General features: G+C 40.9%; 1 protein-coding gene and 1 non-coding gene across 3 annotated transcripts in view; one reads left to right on the top strand and one right to left on the bottom strand.

Annotated features, from left to right (window-relative positions):
• The window catches only part of KIF13B (kinesin family member 13B), a 202,503-nt gene that overhangs the window by 123,844 nt on the left and 54,094 nt on the right, over window positions 1-24,565 (top strand). For both annotated transcript variants that reach the window (XM_043487165.1, XM_043487164.1), the window contains exons 22-32: window positions 3,298-3,468; window positions 4,977-5,134; window positions 6,090-6,222; window positions 10,081-10,227; window positions 10,811-10,840; window positions 12,317-12,416; window positions 12,946-13,072; window positions 13,910-13,965; window positions 15,976-16,100; window positions 17,584-17,760; window positions 20,588-20,680. In XM_043487165.1, coding sequence (XP_043343100.1) covers window positions 3,298-3,468; window positions 4,977-5,134; window positions 6,090-6,222; window positions 10,081-10,227; window positions 10,811-10,840; window positions 12,317-12,416; window positions 12,946-13,072; window positions 13,910-13,965; window positions 15,976-16,100; window positions 17,584-17,760; window positions 20,588-20,680 — 1,317 coding nt within the window. The remainder of the gene's footprint in view (window positions 1-3,297; window positions 3,469-4,976; window positions 5,135-6,089; window positions 6,223-10,080; window positions 10,228-10,810; window positions 10,841-12,316; window positions 12,417-12,945; window positions 13,073-13,909; window positions 13,966-15,975; window positions 16,101-17,583; window positions 17,761-20,587; window positions 20,681-24,565) is intronic.
• Window positions 81-187, bottom strand: LOC122453427. Its single transcript, XR_006273050.1, has one exon. It is a non-coding gene; the product is annotated as a U6 spliceosomal RNA (small nuclear RNA).

Raw genomic sequence — 24,565 nt, 5'->3', positions numbered from 1 at the left:
ATACATTGATATGAATCAGCCATAGATTTACACGTATTCCCCATCCCGATCCCCCCTCCCACCTCCCTCTCCACCCGATTAAAAATATGGAACGCTTCACGAATTTGTGTGTCATCCTTGCGCAGGGGCCATGCTAATCTTCTCTGTATCGTTCCAGTTTTAGTTTATGTGCTGCCGAAGCGAGCACTGGGTTTTGCTAATTCTTTACTGGGTTGGGGTAGGCTTGCTGTAAGTTGGGAGCTAGATGTAAAGGTGACACGCAGAAGAGGAGTCAGGATGACACTTCATAGGGAGAATGAGGTGTCTGCTTCCATCAGAAGGCCCGTCATGCCTGGTTTTCTTTGGGGAGTGTTTGCTATCATTGATGGTTATCACCTAGATATTTCATTAGGAGTTAGAAAAGAACAACACTGATTCTATCATCCCTTCATTTATTAGCTGGAATTGTGCTATTGAGTGACTCTCTCTCAAGTATCTTACTATTCACAGATACAGTTTTTATCAGAGAGGCAGGATGAATACGCCATTCTCTCCCTTTATTGACTGCTTTTAAAAATAAATGGTTTTCCTTCTAACATCCAAAACTGACAAGTGAGGGTGTATTTTTGGTTTGGGTCTTGTTATCATTATATAAACTCTTGGATTTAAATATACTTGATACGCTGTGATCTGTTGTATTTATTACCTACGTCAAGGCTCAAACAACCCCATCTCTGGCCCGGAGGAGCCTCTTCGGTGGGCTCCTGGGTCCTTTGACACAGCCCTACCCCCAGAGGCCGTGCCGGCCTTCCTGCCCGGGTCACGTGCAGTCTGAACATTTCTCATCCCAGACCTGGAATCAGCCGTTTCTCCACGGAACTGGATTCCTTCCAGTAGGAGGTGGTTTTTAGAGACCATAGTCTGACATGTAATAGCTTTTTGCATAAAAGGAAGACAGACAAACTATATGACAGTAAAATGTTTGTGGACAGAAACAGAAGAAACCCGTTTGGGCACACTTAAGGTGTCACAGATAAGGCATTCCCTGGTGGTCAGTGGTAAAGACTTCGCCTTCCGGTGCAGGGTGTGTGGGCTTGATCCCTGGCCAGAGACCATGTTTTGGGGCCAAAAACCAAAAGGTAAAGCAGAAGCAGTACTGTAACAGATTCAGTGAAGACTTAAAAATGGTCCACATCAAAATATCTTAAAAGATTACAGGTATGAGTATTATTGACCCTTAAAAGAAGACTACATTTATTTTTCTGTGATAAAAAAGTATGTACATATTAAACATGCTGATCATTTTAGTTGTATTAAATAAAATCAGTATATTTGAAACTTCAAACAACTTCATTATCTCCCGACGTTTCTGGGCCGTACATGTTGAGCAGCAGCCAAGTCCAAGTCTGTGGTATTCTGCCACCTGGTGGTGATTTAGGTTTCTGCATGCAAGACCTTGAACCTGTGTTCTAGATAATAATCATTCCTGGTTTTGTTTATTCCCAATACTCTTTATTCCTGGCAGTCTCATTCTGAGAAGTTGCCTGTGGATGAGAGTTCAGCATATGAAATCTTGCTTTGTTATTCATTTACATCTTGAGATTGATTTCTAAGAAAGAGAATTAGCTTTCGGATGGAATTCAGTCACAAAGAGGTGTGTATCCATCCAGTTAATGCCTGGTAGCGTTTTCAGTCATGGTGTTTCATTGGTATGGTTAGTTCTCACACATCTATCATTAGGCAGCTATCCTGTTTTGTATAGAAGAAAAACTGAGCCTAAGAAAACTAAGGATTTAAGCAATTTGTTTAAAAACAGAAGTTAAGAAAAAGCAGAGATTTATATTTAGATCTGTGTCCTCCAGAATCTTGCAGTCTTCCCAAATACCACATTGCCTCAACTTAAAGAATATAATACATATTTTAAACACTTAATGAGAAGGGGACGGTTTTTAAATGAATATTTTAATGAAATTTTAATGAAAAATTAATACCAATCACTCTATTTGGTTTGGACAAATAGAATGTGTTAGTTGATCATCTTCCAGAGCCTGGGAATTGCCCTCTAGATGTTTTACAATCTTGTTGCTATTATAGGAAAAACTGAATAATAACAAGAATCCCCATCCATTGCTTTCCCATCACGTGCCTGGTAGAGAAGAAGATAGTCATTTGCTTTGCATGCTTTTCTGTGTCATTATTAATACTTCCTGAAACAGTAAGACTTATATTTGTGGTTATGAAACTATGTAAACTTCTGCCACATATTCAAATCTGTTTTTGTTAAATTTACTCACTGGAGGTTTAGATTGTATCATACAGCATGCAAGAAGTGACCAAGTGAAGGGTGTGAATAAATGCTCAGCGCGCAGTCTCTTGGAGGTTAGCCTCATTGATTATAAAGTCAGAATTCAGTTTAGCTTAGTTAATTTTAGGATTTAGTTTCCTTTGTAGTTGGAGAAGTTTTATACTGTCACAGCTTATCACAAAAACCCCCACTTAAAAATCAACCTGATGCTGCCTGCTGAAAGAAATATTTAGACTGTTGGCTGCTTTAAAACCTATTCTAGGTATTTCTCCTGGGTCTAATTTTGTTTGGGGCCGATTAAACACATATTCTAGTTTTATGTAGTTATCACAAAACCCTACAGCCCTGCAGCCCAAGGCATGTTTCCTTTGACCCAGCTCTCCTCTCTGAATCTGCACGGAAAACGCATCAGCAGTTGTTAGTGCAAGAGAGGGGTTAACAGGCGCGATCTTTCTTCTCCATTCACTCTCCAGATCTTCAAAGCATACGTTCCTGATGCTTCAGATTTTCCAAAAATGCTTTAGTAGTAACTAGCATTCCAGTTGAGAACCTTATTCCTTTTTATACACTGAAATATCAGATAAACATTTTTCTGAATATTTACTGCTTATTGGTGTGCACACTGTTTTCATTCTTCATTCATCATTCTTAACAATCCTGTGTCCTTGTGCTATATCCATGGTTGGCCAGGTTTGTATGGTTAAGTGGTGTTGATGTTTGAGAACTTTCTTCTTAAGATGATGATATAAGAAACTAGAATTTTAAATGTTATTCTTCAGCCTGTAAATGCTTTAAAATGTCCACTTGTATACAGTCTAGGTCATTGCTATCTTGGGTCTACCTCTTGCTAAATATGGCATTTCACAGATGCAGAAATACAGCCCAGATTGAAAGGGACTGGGATGTGATCAACAAAAGGTGTTAGGGGCACAGTCAGGAATGGAACCTGTGTCTCTGACTCAGAGTATTTCTTGGAATTACCTGGGTTAAAAACAGCCTTCCTTTTTCTTCAGGTGAAAATACTTCAAGCCACTGGGTTGCCGCAGCATCTGTCCCACTTCGTGTTCTGCAAATACGACTTCTGGGATCAACAGGAGCCAGTCATCGTTGCTCCCGAGGTGGACACCTCGTCTTCTCCCATCAGCAAGGAGCCTCAGTGCATGGTTGTCTTTGATCACTGCAATGTGAGTGTGTTTTCCAGACCTGGTCAGCGTTTAATTACTCAGGTCAAAGCAAAATAAAAATAACCCATATTTTATTGAGTAATTTGGTACCTATGTATGTCTTGGATCAGTTTTTTAGAGTGGTGAGAAAAAGAAAATGTTAGTCGCTAAGTTGTGTCCGACTCTTTGTGACCCCATGGACTATATAGCCCATCAGGCTCCTCTGTCCATAGAATTCTCCAGGTCAGAATACTGGAGTGGGTTGCCATATCCTTCTCCAGAGGATCTTCCCGACCTGGGGATTGAACCCAGGTTTCCTGCATTGCAGGCAAATTTTTTACTTTCTGAGCCACAAGGGAAGCCCTTGGAGTCAAAGACTAAAGTGTCATCAGCGCACGGTATGTACATCCTAAACTCACACAACGCTGTGTCTCAGTTATATCTCAGTAACACAGTCCATGGGGTTGCAGAAGAGTCAGACATGACTCAGCGGCTGAACACAATCACCACAGCTGGGGAAAAACCCAACTATAGTGTCAGTGCACGTAACTCCTCCACCATCAAACGTTAACTTCTGTGTGACTGTGTATGTGTATATGGTACCCTTCTCCAAAAAAAAATCCGTGTTTTGTGTGAGTTACCGGAGAAAGTGCCATCTGGGAAGGTTCAGGAAACTATTGTTTTAGAGAAAGTGAAGATAGACGAGTGACAAGCAAACATTTCAGGGCCCCTACCGCTCTGTTCTGCAGTTTGCTGATGTTTCTCATAGCTCTGTTTGAGGACAGTGGTTTTTTTTTTTTAAACGGAGGAAGCCAGTTCACAGGTCATTTTGCCCATGGCTAGTAACTAGCAGAGCTGAGACTGTCAGATTCTAGATTCTTGTTTTCTACTTTATCTCACTTGAGCTATCTCTTTATTTTAGAACGAGAGAGGTCTCTTTCTAATCTATTTAGCACATCAAAAGTCTTTCTGTTTTAAAGATTGAGAAAGAGGAAATTCTATGACTTTTAAAAATAAATTATTTAAAAACTTAATCCTAATTATTACTAGAGACTGTTTCATATCTATCTTACAAAGATGGACAGATTTTAAAAAATTAGTTGATTTTTTTGCACAATAGTCATTCTTTCTCACTATCAGAGATCATTAACTTCCTAAAAACTAGGAAAAATTGTCCAACACACTGCTGCCTTACTAGATGTAATAACTTTTATATCAAGACATTGTAGATCAGTGTTGTCATTCTTCATATAATTACTTATGCTTTCAGAATATTGCTCTCAAAATAGAAAACAGTGCTGGTCTTTCACAGTAGATTTTTCAATGTGTAGAGTTTTAAGAAAAGTTGTAGTGAAAATTAAGGACCTGGGCCATCTGTGCATTCTTTATGGGCATTGGATGACAGTTTTGTGCTACAACTAAAACATTCTCTTCTGTTTCTCTTCTCCATGATGAAGTGAGGATATGATGTGAGGTGTATAATCAGGTCACTGGAAGGTGTTTCTTCTTCTGTGCTTATTTCCCTTCAGGAGTTTTCTGTTAGCGTCACTGAAGACTTTATTGAGCATCTTTCAGAAGGGGCATTGGCAATTGAAGTCTACGGCCATAAGATGAATGATCCTCGGAAAAACCCAGCCCTGTGGGATTTGGGGATTATCCAAGCCAAAACACGCAGTCTTCGGGACAGGTGAATTTGAGATATCCGTCCATCTGATACCATTTATAATTTTTTAAAAATTGCTAGAGATTAATATTGCCATTTATAAAGATTACCACTTCCTGAACATTTATCAGTATTCCAAGGATAGATGATGTTAGGTTCAGGGTATTAATAGCACACTTAAAATTCCTTAGAGGAGTGAACTTTTGAAGAGTGATGGGAAAAAGTTAAGAAACAGGTAGTAAGAATAAAGAGTTAAAGTGAATTTTTGGAGAATATATTGCTTATTATTATGAAATAACTTCTAGTTAATCAACTGTGGAGAAGATGAATCAGGATATTCTCTGGAATTCAGAATTTCTTATTTTTATCTTTAGCTCAGAGTTCTTTTCAAGTTGCATCAATCATGAAAGGAGGAAGGCTTACTTGTTGACCAATATTTGAAACAGAAGAGTTCAAAGGAAAAGACTGAAAGAGCATATATTTGTACTGCGTCTAATTATAGATGAGAACCAGATATTCTTCCTTCTTTTTAAAAGGTTTAGCAAATACTAAATTAGACCCAGAGATTTTTTTTTCTTGATTCTCTTACTGACCTCAGCAGAGGTACTTGTCTAGCCACCAAAGCATACAGTGCTGCCCCTGTCTATGAAAAGATCATCACTGCGAATTGCTTCTGTACTTCTGATAACAACGCTTAAATTTTTGAATAACCACACTGATATAGTTTGTAATTATCACACCTTTATGAATGAAATAAAGGCATCGTCTTTTAGTTCTGATACTGTTTGTTGAACTTTACTTTCAATCACATTTGCTAGAATGGACCTGTGTATTCCTCATTGAACTACAGAGGACTCTAATAATAACAGTTATTCTGTTTGGAGGTCATTTTCCTTGTTCATTCTCATGTGTAGGGTCCTAAGCTGCTTGTATTGAAATAGAAATGTATGATTTTCCAAGAACCTCAACTGTGTCCTAGGTGGAGCGAAGTCACCAGGAAAGTGGAGTTTTGGGTTCAAATCTTGGAGCAGAATGAGAGTGGCGAGCACTGCCCCGTAGAGGTGGTTCCTGCAAAGGACGTGCCGACAGGCGGGATCTTCCAACTCCGGCAGGTAATGAGACTGCGAACGCTAGCATGGAATTCTCTGGTGCCATAAAGGTTAATATTGGATTCCTTCTGGTGGAAACATCCGTGACGATGAAACCTAGATTGGCCAAGATCATTTCTTCTGCTAAAGTTGTCTCTCACCTCATGTGTATTTTCTTTCATTAATAAAAAAACGCTATCTGTAGTATTTAAAACCAACTTCTGTTAAGTTGAAGTAAGAAAAAGATAAGCTTTAAAGTGACTTAGAATTGAATTGTTGGAAGTAAAACAAACATGTCAAGCAGCATTAGAGCATTTATAAAGACGTGGAGAGGCCGTGATATGGCAGAAAGAACAGGCACTGTGCAGTCTGATATGCCAGGGTTCGGTTCCAGCTGTCCCATGGCCTCGCTCTATATCTGTGAGCAAGCTCATTACCTTCTGGAATCTTGCCTCAGGTGTGATATGGAGGGGATGATAACACTAGCCTTGGAGGGTTAGTGTGAGGATTAGAAACTCTGTATACGGAGCCCATTGCTAGCGACGGGGGAGGTGAGAAGTAGGGAGGCCTAAAGCCCACCAGTTCTCTGCTTCTTCATAGAGGTCAATAGAGTGTCGTGTAATTCAATTCCTTTTGGACCCTAGCCCACCCAGAGTGAGCATCACACCACAGGTTTAAGGGCTCAGACTTAAGCACACGACCGCCTTCACTTCAGATGCCAGCTGGGGCCCCAGGTCACCACCTTTCTGTCTGACTTGGCTATAATCAAGGGTTCCTGTGACTCTCAGGTGGCATAATTTGCCGGTGTGTGTGTGCGTGCTCAATCGTGTCTGACTCTTTGCAATCCCATAGACTGTAGCCTGCCAGGCTCCTCTGACCGTGGGATTCTCCAATCAGGAATACTGGAGTGCATTGCCATTTCCTTCTCCAGGGGATCTTCCCCACCCAGGGATTGAACTCGTGTCTCTTGCATTGCAGGCAGATTCTTTACTGAGCCACTGGGAAAGTCCTAACAAGGGACATGTGAAATCAGGGCAGCTAGGTAGATATGAATACCTGCCAGCAAGAAAGCAGTATAGCAAAGACGTGTGTGAGAACTGTCACTTAACTCCAGACAGATGCAATCTATAGTATCTGTGCTGCAAATTAAAGATGAGAGAGAACATCTTAATAGAATTTACATGTAAGACTTACAAAACACTTTTTTTGCTATTCTTTACATGAAGTCAATGTTAAGTAGGTTATTGTATCCTATGACAGTTTCCATACTTTAAAAGAATAGTAAAATATTAGAATGGCTCAAGAAAATAAACATTGAAATCATTCAAAGCAAAATATAAGGTTAAAGGCAAAAGAAAGTTTGCTTAAATATTTCAGTTTCTGAATGTCTTGGGAGGAGAAAAATGATAAACACTTGTTTTCTGACCCTAGTAAATGACTTGTAACACATTCATTCACGTATGGACAAGGCACTAAAAGCAAAAAGAAATTAGTTTAAATTATAGTGTGAGACATATACATAAAATAGGATTCAGAAAGGCATGAAGAACATCTTTTCCTGAACATCTGTTGAAACTATATATATCTTCTTTGGATGCTTTAGAGATTCATCTCCTGGAAGGCAAGATCAGATAATTTTCTGTGGTTTGGTATAAATTGAATATTTAAGTGTTTGTCATACTTCGGCAGCCTTTATTGAAAGTGATCAAAGGTATTTTGAATTTATCAGAAAAGGCTTTTTTGAAGGATGTGTGTCTTGACTTGGATGGTGGAAGAAGCATACCAAGCTGGAAAGGTTCTTCATATGTAAATGGCAGAAATAGAGATAAAGGGTGAATTAGGCACATTTGTGTAGAAAGAAATATATCGAAAGACCTGGAAAGCAGTAACAGAAGGGGTTATATAGGCTTGTGGGTTTCCCTGGTGGCTCAGTGGTAAAGATTCTGCCTGCCAATGCAGGAGACGTGGGTTCGATCCCTGGGTTGGGAAGATCCCCTGGAGGAGGAAATGGCAACCCATTCTCTTTGCCTGGGAAATCCCATGGACAGAGAAACCTGGCAGGCTATAGTCCATGGAGTCACAAAAGGGTCGGACAGTTGTTGGTGATTAAACAACAACAATAGAGGCTTGTGGCAGCTGCTTAATTCATGGAGGGCCTTGGATAGTAGGCATATTAGAATTTAATATTTTGGGTTGGCCAAAAGGTTCGTTCAGGGTTTTCTATAACATCGTATGGAAAAACTTGAACATTTTGGCCAACCCAATATTTCAAAGTTGGAACCTACTGTTCTTGAAGAGGAAAGTTCCAGAGGAGAAATTAAGAGATTAGCCATACGCATTTGCTAGTTTTGTAGTTTAAAAATGGTGAAATAGCAGCAGTTACAAGAAATTCAGTAGGTTACATATTCTGTTCAAAGCTTTTCTATGGAACATTAAGCCATTCCTGGATCTTTTCCCCCCATTGTTCCCTCTCCTTTTCCTGTATCCTTCCCCAAAGTGTAGATACCCTTCACATTGGGGTACACATTCAGAACAGATCACTTTCTGTCTCAGCAAAGTAAAAACAAAAGGTAGCCAATTGAAATGACTAAACTATTTTAGACAATTAAAATGTTTTTTGAGTTACTTTCTTCACAAAATATCTGATACATAGTCCTTGGAAAATATTAAATCAAAGACATCTGCAACCCATCTCTTTAAATCTAGCTTGATAGGATCAATCACTGCCTAAGTTGATTTTCCTGATGATGCAAAACTCTTGGGAATTAAAATCCAATGGAAGAGGGGAAGAGTGACTCAAAATTACATATTCTGATTCTGTTTTTCAAATTCTATTTGACATTCGTAAAACTTATAAGCCAGCTTTGAAGTCAGTGATTGGGGGTACTGGGAACTTTCTTTTAAAATGCTACTTCATTGTAAATGTTCAAAATCATATAGTATTTATTGTGAAAATGTGCTTAAAGAAGGAACAGTGTCTTTCTGATCAGTTGTTTATTTTGCAACTTGGTTTAAAATTATTTTACTTGGGCATTAGAACAGTGAATTCAGGATAATATAATTGTTCTTATTAGTCTGATTACTTACTTTTTAAAGTGGATCTTTATAATACTGAGTTTGGTAATCAGCTTTTTTAAAAAAGAAGTCTAGTTAACATCTGCCACCATACTCTAACTTATATATCATGTATGTTTTTCTATAGCATTATTTTAATGTTTACAGTATATATTTCACTAATATACTATAGATAGTTTATATTTCATTAATATACTAGAGCTCGTGTTATGAATATTGTACATTTAATTTACACCTAATTTTTTGTTATTCTTCATAGTGCTGTAAGATTCTTAATGTGCATGTATGATTATTAAAACAGAGTCCTAGAAAGTTGAATAGCTGAGTCAAATGAAACTTATTTTTTAAGGCAAACTGCCCTGCAGAAAACTTTACCAATTTATATTCCCACCCACAGTGTATGTAATTGCCTTTTTCATAAACTTTGGGCAATGTTACAAATTGCCTTTCTAAACAATAATTACTAGTTTAGAGAAAGTAAAGGTATTTCATGCTTATTTTAATTATTAGTTTGACATTTTATATTATTTTGCTTATTAGTAAATTGAACATTTTGTATTATCTAGGATTTTGCATTTCCTTGGTTAGAATGTTTTCTTTCAATGTTTTTTTTTTCATTCAAAAAATATGTAAACTGTAGATTTGTTCTTGATTAGTTTTTTAATTTGTATTTTACTACTAAATGTGTAAGAGTCAGTACCTTGAAAGCTAAATGCTTTTCTCAACATTCGCCTGTAGGGGTCTCTCTAAACCCAAATTTTGGAGCTCAGACCGATTTTAAGAAACTTAAAATTGTGTGTGGTGCAGGGGCAGTCCCGGCGAGTCCAGGTGGAAGTGAAGTCTGTGCAGGAATCTGGGACTCTGCCGCTGATGGAGGAGCGTATCCTGTCGGTCGGCATCGGGTGTGTGAAAGTCAGGGCGCCACGGTCACCGAAGACCCACGAGACCGTCCATGTGAGTCTCTGGACAGAGCCAGCCAGGCCAGAGTCTTCGGGAACCTGTCAGAAAACTGCCTTTCATGAACAGTTCTTTTCAGTATTTTGTTTCCTTTGATATCTCTCTTTCTCTTCGTCCTCTTTTTTTCAAACTGTATTGCATTTGCATAGAATCACTGCCCCAGACTGTTGGTTGTCCCTGGTCCATGGCAAGCTGAGGGTTAAAGCATCTCCATCTCAGGAACTCCTCATGCCTGCTAGTCATTAACCCCCTCCCCCCCATCACCCACATCTCCCTGGAAACCCCCTACTGGCTTATGAAGACTCTTTGCCAGCAGGTGTTTGATTTCCCCTGGGGAGTAGGACTATAAACCCAGCAGGAAAAGTATTGTACTAGCTCCCGAAAAGGTCAAATGAGTGTTCTTCACTTTCCGGTGAGAAGCTTGAGGTTTCACTCCAACTCCCTTGCTGGTGGGAGATGAAAAGGCATATTCATAAAATTAGAAAATATAAACTGTGGAGCTAGATTTTGGTTATTTAGTATAGCCTGATTCTTCAATAAATGCTGGTTTCAGCTCTGCATAATATATTTTTCCTTTTAGGAGGAAGAGGAGGACATGGACAGCTACCAGGTAATGAACCACGGGTTAACCTCATCAAATTAGCTTGATTAAAGTACTCAATTACAGGTTCTCGAGTCTTGCCATCCTGTCGCTTAATAATTACACAATTAGTTTTGATTCAAGTATTGCTTTTTCTCAAGTTTTAAAACAGAGTCGAGAACCACCATTTGTGACTGTTTCTCATTTTCCAAACCTGGGGCTTCCCATCCAGGTCCTTACAGACCCATTTCTTCAGATCCTTTTCCTGTTTGCCCGAAAGAGTGGTCTCAGACTGGGCTCCAGTCAAGCCACACCCTTAGGTGTCTTCCATACTTTAAGCCAGGTCCCCTTTTCCCATTTCTTGGAGTCATACAGATTTTCTTTCGCTTTCTCCCCCGCTTCATTCCCTACTCTCCTGCAATATTTTGTTTATGTCTGATAAGTTTTATTTTGCCAGTCTGGTTAGTCATCATCTAGGACTGTCAGAGCTCTTTGGATCCTGAATATGTCATCCAGTGTCGTCACCCTCATGATTTGGCCTCATTCTAATTGGATAAAAATGTCTGTCTTCCTATAAGTCACTGATAAAAGCCTAGCATCGGAGAGGGTTAAATGGAGTCCTGTGGCATGGCCGAACAGACTTCTTTTAAGCTGATGTTATTCCATGAATCACTGTCCTTTGGATGTGATATTTCATTCATCCGTAATTTCGCCCAAGTAGATCCATTGCATATTTCTCCATCTTGTCCACAAGAATGTCAGGAGTTATTTGGTTAAGTGCCTTAGTGAAACCCAGATACGCCCAGTCTGCTTAGCATTCCCCTGATCTACCCGTCTCGTAACTTTATTACAGAAGGAAATGAGGTAAGATGGGCGCGTAGTCAGGTGTTGACTGGTAGTTTTTAGTCTGTTGATAACACACTCCCCTCCAGAATCCCACAGAAACAAGGAAAGAAGCGTTTACATGATGTACAGAGACTGGTGGAACATGTTGAAGACTGTAGTTAAGAAATTTGAAAAGTTGTTATGATGGTTCTAAAGGAAATAAATGTGAGGATTGTCAAATAGTATTTGTGGTTTTTGTGGGATCTTAGTTCCCCAACCAGGGATCGAATGTGCACTCCCTCCTTTGGAAGGTGGAATCTGAACCACCAGACCACTGGGAAGTCCCAGTACTTGTGACTTTTATCAGCAAAGAGACCTTGTAGATGAGCTCTGCTGTACAACGGCTTGAAGTTCTGTTCTATCCTTTGAGCCAACAGAAATGAAACTGGTTCTGGATATCAGAGAATGCCCTTTCAGGAATGGTCTTACCATAGGACACTAATGCTTTAATTTCTGAAAGTTTCTGTTCTTAAGAATGGCTGAAGTCAACTAATAGTGATGACAAAAATGTTAGGGTGTAGTACTTTACATTTTTGAAGCCTATTAGAGTAAGCTAAGATAGAGTTTTAGATGTACTGTCTTGACAACATATTTACTCTAAGTTCCTCTGTTTACTTCCAGGATCGGGATTTAGAGAGACTCCGTAGAAAATGGCTAAATGCATTAACAAAACGTCAGGAGTATTTAGATCAACAACTGCAAAAGCTTGTCAGTAAACCTGGTACGAAAAGCAACTGGAACGTTTCCCTTTCCCCGCATCAGTGTGGTTAATCCCTACTGGCCATCACAGAAAGGAAAAGTAGACGAACTCATCCATCATGGGAATCTCGAGAGCACAGGAACGGTGCTGATTTGTGTCTCAACCTTTCAGTTCTAATGATGTCTTTGCATAGGTCTGCCTTCCCCCTCAGTGACGAGGAAACAGAGTATGTGCAGTAAGCGCTGTCCCGCAAAAATAACACAAGAGGCAAGCCTTTTTTGGTTTCTGGTCTAGAAGCCCTCGAACCTTCTGACTCTCAAGATCATTTCTGTTCTATTCCTCTGTGGCCTTTGATGAACTGAAGGTGGCCTGTCAGTGAGCGTGCACCAGCCCTGCTAGCCAATAGTCAGTATTTTATCATGAACTTTTCATCAGGAATTGGGGAAGTCATAAGTTGCTGAAAGTCATCAGCCAGTACCTGGCATATACAGAGCGTACGCAGGAGGAGGAAGTGGACTATCTGTGTTTGATCTTGATTCTAATGTTCTAGATAAAACAGAGGATGATGCCGACCGTGAAGCTCAGCTCCTAGAGATGAGGCTGACTCTGACGGAGGAGAGGAACGCAGTCATGGTCCCCTCGGCCGGCAGCGGGATTCCAGGGGCCCCAGCAGAATGGTATGGGTGCAGCCATCTGTCTTCCAAAGTTCTCGGTGCTCCTAGGGCCCACCTCTGCTGTGGATGTTGCCTGTGCTTTGATTAATGGATGAGTCATGGTATATGGAAAAAAAATTGTCTGAATTAGAGGAAGTGTTAAATTATTTTCATGAGTTGGAATAACTGTGCCCTAAAACTGTGTTTTATTAAGTAATATTGTTATTGGCCCAAGTAATTAAGATTTCTGAGAATCTAAATCAATATTTAGTACCATCACACTTAGCATTTAAAAAAAAATAGTTAATATGTTAATTACTTGGGTCATTCCCTTAAAAGACGATTCACTCCTAATAAAATTGCATCTCCAGGAGTTTTTGATTTTGGTGTTGGCCTAAACTTAACTGTCAGCAGATGTTCTGTGCCACTTTATAGAAATTAAAAATATTGAATTAAGCCACATGGGGCTCTTAGATATATAACTTTGTAAGAAGGTGCGTTGAAACAAGGGAGCTCCAACTTCAGTTTTCAGCAGGTGCATGTGTCTCCTGGGCTCTGGTATCAGAGTGTATGATAATTTACATGAGAGCACCGGAGAAAAGCAGCAGTGGTGATCGTCAGGTCTTGGTGGCATCTCTGATGTGAAATTATAGCAAACCCAGTACCCAGTGTTACTATTGGTTGACCTCTAATAGCTCTTAATATATGAAAGCTGAGATACAAAGCAATGGGTTGGCCAAAAAGTTACTTTGGGTTTGTTATAACATCTTACAAAAACCCAAACAAACTTTTTGGCCAAGCCAATACATGCCACTGAGAAAGGCTGCTTTGTTTGAGATGCTGTTGTTCATTATGTTTTAGGACCCCAGTTCCTGGGATGGAAACACACATTCCTGTCATATTCCTTGACTTAAATGGTGAGTGAGGAAGTCCCTTCTGAAGGCTTTGCTCTGAAAACTTAATGTCTGAGTAACAGCTGTTGTTTAGTCACTAAGTCATGTCCAACTCTTTAGCGACCCCATGGACTGCAGCCCACCAGGCTCCTCTGTCCATGGGATTTCCCAGGCCAGAATAGTGGAGCGGTTTGTCATTTCCTTCTCCAGGGAATCTTGCCAACCCAGGGATCGAATCCATGTCTCCTGCATTGGCAGGCAGATTCTTTACCACTGAGCCTCTTGGGAAGCCCAAGTAACATTTAGATTCTGACCAGGTATGCAGATAGGCAGTTCTGCAGGCCTGAGGTTCAGGTCCATTTTATGTGTGCAAAAAGACTCTAATACCTCAACAGAGAATGAATTTCCTGTAAGCATAATGTTTTTATAACAGTGATAGGTATGTTTCACTGTGATGTGTTCTCACATTTCATTCTCCAGCCCATATTGCCCCGTGTGCTCTATTCTCCCTTCAATTTAGGATGGTAGTAATGTTTTCCTGCACTTAATTCTCAGGAAGAGACTTCTCTCCGGAAATGACTAATAACTAGTGATGGTCGTGTAGCGTGTTTTCTTTTGTCTGGCGTCGTCTTAGCATTACCTAATGGATTTGTCACTTTTTCCGTGGGTTCTTGTGCCATCCATCCATGCATCGCTCCCCCCTACCCTGCGCCTTTTAAAAATTACCCTCATTTTTTCACTCTCGTGAAATATTTTGGATATGGCTATATTTTACATATATTCTGTCTGAGGAGAGAAACTGAAAATGAAAAGGTAGATTAAAGAGCTAAAAATAATTTAAAAGTCAGCATTTAAATGCCCAAGACATCTGCAGAACCGTGTATTAAAATGAACTGTCCTAAACAGACAAGCGTGGATGCCCTTCTAGTTCTCTCTCACCCTGAAAGTGCATTTCGGCATCTGTACTATTTGGCTTGGACTTACCTGGCGACTCAGCAGTAAAGAACCCACCTGCCAGTGTGGAAACCCAGGTTCAATCCCTGGGTCGGGACAGTCTCCTAGAGGAGGAAGTGTCAACCCTCTCCAGTATTCTTCCCTTGAAAATCCCATGGACAGGTGAAGTTGGCGGGCTGCAGTCCATGGGGTCACAGAGCCTGGTGGCTTAGCAGCTGAGCCGCAGGCACCATTTGGCTTACTTGGATGTGTGGGCGATTTGTATATCCACAGGGAGTCAGAGAGGAAGCCACTTCCGCTGACTGTCTGCCCATCGGGGTTTTAAGGTCTTGCCACAGCACTCTACCCTGCATTGTTCTCTCGAGCCTTGGAGACTGAAGGCAACTCTGTCCTGTCCTTACCTTAGGTTCCTAGATGGGTGAGGGGTGTGTACGTGTGTGCAGGAGGGCTGGAAAGTGGAAAAGAATAAGCTTAAAGCAGTATGGATATTCCAAGACAGGAGCAGCACCCTGCTCTGCCTTATGTCTGTTCTTTGTCCACAAAGCCCACGTCCTAGAAAAGAGACTTTCGATGCTCACCCCCAAGCTTAGATGGATGGGGAATTGGGAGGGCCAGGCTTGGACGTGAGTAATCAGAGGACCACAGGGCAACCATTCCGTTTCTAGCTCATGTAGCCAATAGATTTGTTTTGTTAAATTTACCTGTCAGATAATTAGAACTCACTCTCATTGTCATGTCTTCAGTGCACTGAAAGACCAGGGAATTGGGGTTATAATCCTATCCTTAACATTTATGGGTTGACATTGAGTAACCTCTTGGGTTTCTTGGCTTCGATCGCCTTCCATGCAAAATAAGGCACGGAGGCAGGCGATTGGATTGAGATGATTTCTTGCGGCGTCTCCCATCTCTGAGATGTGTGAACTGTTTAATGGTCATCCTCTGTGTCATGTAAGATTTCAGAGCCAAAAGCAAATGAAATTTGAGGCAGGAGGATTCTGCTACTAAGCACATTGAAATGTAGCTGGTAGGGGTTATCCTTTAAAGTGATCTCTGTATTTAATGGAACTCCTCTGCTTTTAGCTGATGATTTCAGCTCTCAGGATAATCTCGATGACCCCGAAGCCAGTGGATGGGATGCTACCCTCGCTGGGGAAGAGGAGGACGAGTTCTTTGAGCTGCAGATCGTGAAACAGCACGACGGAGAGGTAAATGAAGTGTAACTCGGGAAGACTGGGTGAAAAGTAGTTCCTTTAACCTTTCCACAGGCCTTTGGGAACAGTCAGCAAAGTTATCATTTCAGTGCCTCCATTTCTCAAGAAATAAAAATGAAAATCTTAATTGTGATTTCTGCAAAGAACGGAACCAGTTCCAGAAGGAAAGGACCAATCAGATTATGCCCGTTCACTGTTGTATGGCTCTTCCTGGTAAAGGATCTCTGTTAGTATTAGCAGTTCAGATCAGCAGTGGTCCACTCTTTGGGGAAATGCTCCTAATGTACATGAAGGTAAAACAGCACGATATTTGGCACTGACTTTGAAATGCTTTAGTAAAGACTTCTGAATGAGGGGGAAAAGGAATAGATGAAGCCAGATGAAAATGTTTCAGTCTGAGTGATGAATATACACTGGGGGCTTAATTTCTAATTTTGAATATATTGGAAAAATTATGAAAGATTTTAAGGAAGGAAAGCCAGTGCAATACTTAGAAGGACATACCAACACTTTGTATTATTCAAAGATGCAAAGCTTAAACTGGGGTATATTCTGTAAAAACAGTAAAACATTCTGTAAAACAGTGGGCCTGCACCCTTCTTTAAGAAGCCAGTGTCATGAATGGCAGAGAAAGGCTAGGAACCAGCCTAGATGAAGGTGAACTGAAAGGACAGGACAGCTAAATGTAGTTTGAGATCCCACATCAGAAGTGCTGAAACATCTGAGGATGGACCCTGTATTGTACAATAGTGTTCAGGTGTTACATTTCCTGAATATGATCATTGCTATATGGTTAGGTCAGAGGAAGTCCTTGCTCTTAAAAGATCCTTGCTGGGACTTCCCTGATGGTCCAGTGGTTCAGATCTTGCATTCCAATGCAAAGGGTGGAGGTTCGATCCCTGGTCATGGACCTAAGATCCCACATGCCTCGGGGCCAAAAATCCAAAACATCAAACAGATGTAATGTTGTAACAAATTCAATAAAGTCTTTAAAATTGGCCCACATCAAAAAATCTTAAAAAAAAAAAAAAAAAAGATACTTGCTGAAGTGTTCAAGGATAAAGAGTTACACATCTGTAACTTACTCCAAAGTAATTCAGCAAAAAAAAAACCCCAAAACAACAGCAGTACTCAATGTGTATGTGTGAGAAAGAGGAAAAAAGGGAAGATGTTCACAGTTGATGAATCTGTATGGGAGAAACACAGGAGTTCATTGTACTAAATTTACAGCTTTCCATTTGAGTATTTTTCAAAGTAAATACATTTTCGCTGCCAACCAGGAGCATCCTGCTCTGTACCCGCCCAGGTAGGTACCCGAGGCCACATCCCCGGGTTCCGTGGTCTCCCAGGTCATGCTGCAGGCAGCGCTGCCCTCGTGACTGGTCTGTTCCCCTTCGGCCAAGCCAAGATGTTTCCTTTGTGAGGTTCTGTGTTTTAGGAGGAGGAGGTGACTCCGTCCTTTGCGTCTTCTCTGCAGGTGAAAGCGGAAGCCTCCTGGGACTCAGCCGTGCACGGCTGCCCTCAGCTGAGTAAAGGCACCCCCATGGACGAGCGGGTGTTTCTCATCGTGCGGGTGACTGTCCAGCTCAGCCATCCAGCCGACATGCAGTTGGTATTGCGCAAGCGCATTTGTGTTAATGTTCACGGCCGGCAGGTGGGTCACTGATGCTCATTGAGGAAGCGACTTTGGGTCTGACGTAAGGGCGGGGCAGTGGAAGGATCGCTCTGGCCTCTGACCCCCGGGCTCTGTGGCGCTCTGAGCTTTTCTCCGCCAGGCGACTGTGGCTGTCCCGTGCCCGTGGTTGCTTCAGTCCCGGAGCCCGTCAGCCTGACCGCCTCCTAGATGGCACTGCATTGTTACCCTGAATCTTTATGACTCCGCAGTCACAGCTCAGCCCTTCTTGTGGGTGCCATAGAGCCCTGTCAAGGCAAAGTTCACTGTTTTGTCTTTGACTTTCCATCTGGGTCTGATGAAATGAGAAGCTCGCTGCCGACGAGCTGTTGTCTGCGCTCCTCACCCTTGGTTTTCCACGCTTTCCTTTCCGCTGGTTCACTGATTCATGTATTTGGAGAGAGTCCTCTGCCGAGCTTTGGGGTGGAAAGATGAATGAGAAATAGCCTGTATCCTTCAAGAGCCCGTGTCCACTGGCCCGTGAGTGTGTAAACAGGGGCCTGTCTTCTGTGGTGGCGTCTCCGCCCTGCAGGTGCTCGCCAGGGCAGAGGTGTGAGAGCAGTCGGGGAGGGCTTCGGAGCGGAGGGGACTTGGAGCCGCTCGGCTGCGGACAGGAGCGGTTGGCAGGCAGAGGACTCGTTGGCTGCTCCCCAGAGAGGAGGAAATACACGTGCAGAGATGGTGAGGGAGGAAAGGGCGTGGCAGGCTTGGGGACCACGAGAAGCATAGTCTGATGGTCAGAGTGTTCTGTAGAGGCCATGACCGTGCCTGTCCACACAGTTGCAGCGAGACTATGAAGGACCTGGTGCCATATGAACCGGTTCAGTAGAAAACTTCTAGATAAGAATAGAAACCACTTCTCTTATTGGTTTTGCAAAGATAGGATTTGAGAGGTTGAGTCTAGGGATTCTTCTCAATATACTGGCTAAAACCAGACAGATGAAAGTAAATCTTCTCATTTAGAAGAGTACAGTCATGGTTGACAGAGTCCTAGATGTAATCTCTACCCCTAAAAATTAATCTTTAGTTCTAAATGTCACACTGATATCAATCTTTGAATGAAGACGGGCCGTAATGCTGTTAAAATTCAGCTCTTGGGCTTGGCACTCCAGCATCAGTACATATAGGTCATGGGGTAGCTGCCGATGTACGTGCTGTGTCTCCCATTCACTCTTTTCTGAGAAGTCTTTGAGGAATTGGAAAAAGACATGTTGCTCTTGGGGAGCATTTTGAAGAGTTATTTGCCATTTCAGAACTAGGGGTTCTGGCTGCCAGGTGCTGAGACTGACCTGGTTCAACCAGCAGCCCCCCACAGAAATTTTAATAGAAAGGTGTGTTGTGAACTCACCAAGTTTCTTCTGTTTTTTGCTTTTTTTTTTTTAATTAATTTTTAAAATTTGTAGATGTGAGAAGTTGCTGCACTCCCCCCTGGTTAAAATGATTTGATATCAAACTGAAATTCAGATGGTTCATTAGCATTTGCTTTTCTGTAGCGAGAGCAGAGACTTCCTCTTGACCCTCATATATGCCAGTTAGCTTCAGTAATTCTGTACAGTTGGTAGATGCTGGGGGATGGGGTGGGGAGTGGGAATGAGGACTTAGTGTTTAATGGGGACCGAGTCTCAGCTTAGGAAGATGAAAAATTCGGGAGATGGATGATGGTAAGAGTTGTGCAACAATGTAAATATTGCATAGTGCCACTGAACTGTGCAGTTAAATATGTTTAAAATGGCACATTTTATGTAACTTTTACCACATTTAAAAAACATTAAAAAAAATAATTTCATACAAATAGAAAACAGAAAAGTAAGATAATGGCGGCCCCCTCACCTCCTCGCACCACCCATTAAAAGAAAACGAACTGTAGCTGTTCTTTGACCAGTGTAATTGGCGATGATTCAGCCTTGGAAGGCTGGAGTCAGGAGTGAAGGGATGAGATACATGCATTCTAAGAGGCTCTTGCATTCTTACACACTAAAAATTTTTTAAAAATGAACTAAAGATCACTAAATTGTTACTAAGTTTGTGAAAATACATACCTCTGAGACCAAACAGCTTTTTCCCTGTTCTGTTTGGTTTTTTGGTGTTATTTTAAAAACCTATATCCTTCTTTGCTTTTGCATGGGGAAAAAGGTTCAGTGTTGGTTTAATATCCTCTCTCCTTCTTATCTTTATTCACCAATTGTATTCTGCCCTCATCCCTGCTCTCTTCAACCTCTACAGGATGTTCAGTCTTAGCAGCATCTTCAAATGAGTCATCTATGCATTAATTCAACAGTTCAATTCTTAAGCGTGCAGAGAGCGCAGTCAGCATAAACAGTGACCATGCACTCTTAAATCATTCTCCGTAACGACCCTGCTTTGGTCAAGAATTTAATGCCTGAACTTGTCAATATTCATAGTGCAAGATGTCCATTGTGCTGGGAAAAAAAAGATTAAAGAGTCACCAGGCTTTCTTTACGTTTTAGTTGGAAGGTCATTTTATTGTGTAGAAGTCAACAGTCTGATTTCTGCAGCCCTTTTAAAGCAGAGTTGAACCAGATGCCTGCCGTGGTTCCAGAGTTCAGGATCTGCACTTTCATGTACTGGGTCTGGCACAGGGCAAGCTTCACAGAAATGGGTTTGTTTGGGGCACTGAGAACACGGTGAGAGACCTACACGCAGTGATTTGGGTTTTGACTTAAATTGCAGATAATGTTTGTTTCCTTTCTGGCTAGAGTGAATAAGGTGTCTTTTATGCTGCCTCTTTGTTAATGAAAACTCAGTTTTTGAGATGGGAAGCCATATCTTCTATTTTGTTTTTCTCTAGGGTTTTGCTCAGAGTCTCCTCAAAAAGATGTCACATCGAAGTTCTATTCCAGGCTGTGGAGTGACTTTTGAAATTGTCTCCAATATTCCAGAGGTGAAGGATCATATGAAATTTGAATTTACTAAGAATAAAGATGTAAAAAGAGCTTACTCCCTGAAAAGTCACGTACCTAAGAAATACCTATCAAATGAAAATGTGTGTATACAAAAATGCTGTAGGCTTGTAGAGGAATTTTGTAATGGTAACTTGATTCGTACTAAAATGTGTGTGCATATGTAATACTTCTGTGGGCTTAAAGGTTCTGGTTTTAGTCTTTTGTTAAAGAGGAGTCTTTTGAAAAGCAAATCAGCACCATTTTACCCACAGAAGAGGATATAACCCTTAAAGGCAGACAACATAGCATAATACAGAGTTCCAGGGTATCATATTGGAATCAGACAGATTCTGTCACCTCTTGTTTCTGTCACCTCTTAGTAAAGTGAACTTGGGTAAGTTACTTTGAGCCTGAGTTTTTTCGTTTATCAAACTGGGTTATAATACCTCCTATACAGAGTTGTTTTTTAAGGATTAAATGAGACAATATACACAAATTGTACACATGCTAAAGAGTAAATTGTAATTGCCATTATAGTTAGCAATAGTATTACTATTAAATACTAATGGGGTAGCATTTAAAATTGTTTTTATTTTTTAAGTAATTGTTAATTACTATTAAATACTAATAAATACTATTTATTACTGTTTTTCTTTTTGAGCTAATTGCATAGAAATCAAGCAAATGGAGCCGAAAATACCCGTGACAGGGACTTGCTAGAGAATGTAGTTTATATGCTTCCGAGTAGTTATTCCCTGATTTAGACAGATTTGTTCACCTGGTTATTTGCACAGCTAGTAACCAGGCCTTCCTTACCAGGCTAGGAGAAGCGAGGGGTCTAAGGAAAGGACTCTGTGACAAAGTGAAGGAGAGTGGTTCCTTCCGCCGTGTTGACTACAGAGAATTTGGCAGAGAATGAGGAGGTCCAGGCTGTGCTGCTCTTGGGGGTGGAAAATGGGAATGGGACCTGGGGCGAGGACTCCCACCTAAGCACACTGACCACTGTGCCTTCATGCTCTTCATTCAGGGCCTCAGTGTCTGTCGATCGATTCTGTTGAGTATTTGAACAATAGATGGACAGTACATATTGGAAGACAGATCAGGTTTTGGAAGACTGAGAAGATTACACAGTACTTGGGCTTCGTTTTAGAGTTCTTTTATTGCAGAACACTTTTGCTCTCAAATAATGTCAAATAATGACTAAATTCTTCCCTGGCTCTTCAAAGTATCAGGCTTGCAAGGCAAATACTAACTGTTTGACTATTTAATTTTGGACCTGCCGAAACTTTAAAAATTGAACCCCTTTTTGAGTTAGACTAGCTGCAGAATCTTGGGTCTGTAATAGGTTGCTCTGTGTATGCTTGTAGCCGAGGTTTACTGTTTATTCTCTGTATCTGAATGCTTTCTCTCTTTTTCCAGTTGTTTCAGATCTTAACTCTATAAATGGTTTGAATGCAGTTGAGAAACACAACTGCAATGAACCATCCTTTTCTTCCTTCATCTTTCTTCCCCTCCTTCCTTCTCATTTGCAGTTTTCTTTTTCTCTTTCCCAGTTCTTTTATTCTTCAGGTGACGTGGTTTTCAAATGGCAGAAGCCTGCAGTAATCAGCGGAAAGATAAACAGACAGCCTCACGTGATGGGGCTACCTGTTAATAATTTGCTAAACGACTAAGTTGGCAGGTGTTAGGGTCACATTATCAATTCCTGATGATAAAAAGGAAAAATAAGACTTAAAGCCTACAGTGTAAGGATTTGTTTTTTATTTCAAAATAAGCTTCTTAAAAGCTGTGTTTCATCATCAAGAAGCCTGGAAAAGTTCTTTGTGTTTCATGTTACAGAGGCCATGAGGACTCAGTAGCAAAAAAAAGTGGTCGTAGAACAGACAGCAACAGGAGATGGTTTTGCCTTTCTTTTTCTTCTTCCCTTTTTTTTTTTTTTTTTTGGTTAAAAGCAGCTAGAATGCTTTCTTTGCTAATGGGAGTATAAAATGATACATTCACTGGCAGTTTATTATCAAGTTAAATAGAATACCCCATCACTCAGTAATTCCACTTATAGGCCCTTACCCAAGAGAAATAAAAACATATATCCATAAAGATTTACATAAGAATATTCAAAGCTGCTTAATTCAAAACAACCTAAAGCTGGAAACAACCCAAACATCAGCGGAGGAATGGGTAAATAAATTATGGTGTATCCATACTGTGGAGTATTACTCAGCCATACACAGTAATGAACTACATGATGACCACATCTCTGAGTCACTATGTTAAGTGATCAACCGGATGCAGAAGGGTATCATTCCGTTTTTGTGAACTTCTAAAACAGGAAAAACTAATCTGTGGTGAAAGAACTGATCTTTCCTTAGGGGAGGGAAGGAGTTGAACTTTGTGAAGTAATGGAAATGTTTTATATCTTGAGAGGGATGTGGATAACATGGGTGAATACATTTCTTTAAAACTCAGGTATCTTCTCTCTCAGAAAACTAAGATATGTCTGTTCCCATCAGATACCATAAAGTATTCCGTGTCCAGTGGTGAAAAGAATACTCACATCAGGAGTCAGGAGACCTAAGTTCTAGTCCTGCCTCTCTTGCTAATTATGCAGCCTTCCTCTTTCCTTGTCTGTAAAACGAGGATGGTTCCTAGACCCAAATGAATTACTGTAGAAGACAAAAGTTTTGTGAACTTAAGCTGTCTTCTGAATTTTTCCGTATCTTATCTGTTCTAAGGCTTTAGGTTAATTTAAAGAAAAAATATTCCTGAAGTTAGATTGTGTTTTAAAATTGATGCTGTCTTAAAGTCAATTGGCTGAGTTTTTCTTTTTTCTTTTCCTCCTTAGTAATATATGAAATGATTTTCTCTTAAAGTTCATGGCATCTTAAGATGCAGTCCATTTGGATACATTCGGTTCAGTTCAGTTGAGTCGCTCAGTTGTGTTTGACTCTTTGCGACCCCATGGACTGCAGTATGCCAGGCTTCCCTGTCCATCACCAATTCCCAGAGCTTCCTCAAACTCATGTCCATTGAGGCAGTGATGCTGTCCAACCATCTCATTCTCTGTCGTCCCGTTCTCCTGCCTTCAGTCTTTCCCAGCATCAGGGTCTTCTCCAATGAATCAGTTGTTCACATCAGTTGTCCAAAGTATTGGAGTTTCAGCTTCAGCATCAGTCCTTCCAATGAACACTCAGGGCTGATTTCCTTTAGGATTGACTTATTTGATCTCCTTGCAGTCCAAAGGACTCGCAAATGAGTCTTCTCCAATACCACAGTTCAAAAGCATCAATTCTTCGGCGCTCAGTTTTCTTTATAGTCCAACTCTCACATCCATACATGAGTACTGGAAAAACCATAGCTTTGACTAGACAGACCTTTGTTGGCAAAGTAATGTCTCTGCTTTTTAATATGCTGTCTAGGTTGGTCATAGCTTTCCTTCCAAGGAGTGAGCGTCTTTTAATTTCATGGCTGCAATAACCATCTGCAGTGATCTTGGAGCCCCAAAAAATAAAGTCAGCCACTGTTTCCACTGTTTCCCCATCTATTTGGCATGAAGTGATGGGACCAGATGCCATGATCTTAGTTTTCTGAATGTTGAGCTATAAGCCAACATTTTCACTCTCCTGTTTCACTTTCGTCAAGAGGCTCTTTAGTTCTTCTTTGCTTTCTGCCGTAAGGGTGGTGTCATCTGCATATCTGAGGTTATTGATGTTTCTCCTGGCAATCTTGATTCCAGTGGTGCTCCATCCAGCCCGGCATTTCCCATGATGTACTCTGTATATAAGTGAAACAGGCAGGGTGACAATAGACAGCCTTGACGTACTCCTTTCCCTAATTGGAACCAGCCTGTTGTTCTTTATCCAGTTCTAACTTTTGCTTGTTGACCT

Source organism: Cervus canadensis, chromosome 14, assembly GCF_019320065.1.
Source record: "Cervus canadensis isolate Bull #8, Minnesota chromosome 14, ASM1932006v1, whole genome shotgun sequence".
Lineage (NCBI taxonomy): Eukaryota > Metazoa > Chordata > Mammalia > Artiodactyla > Cervidae > Cervus > Cervus canadensis.
This window is presented reverse-complemented; position numbering and strand designations above follow the sequence as displayed.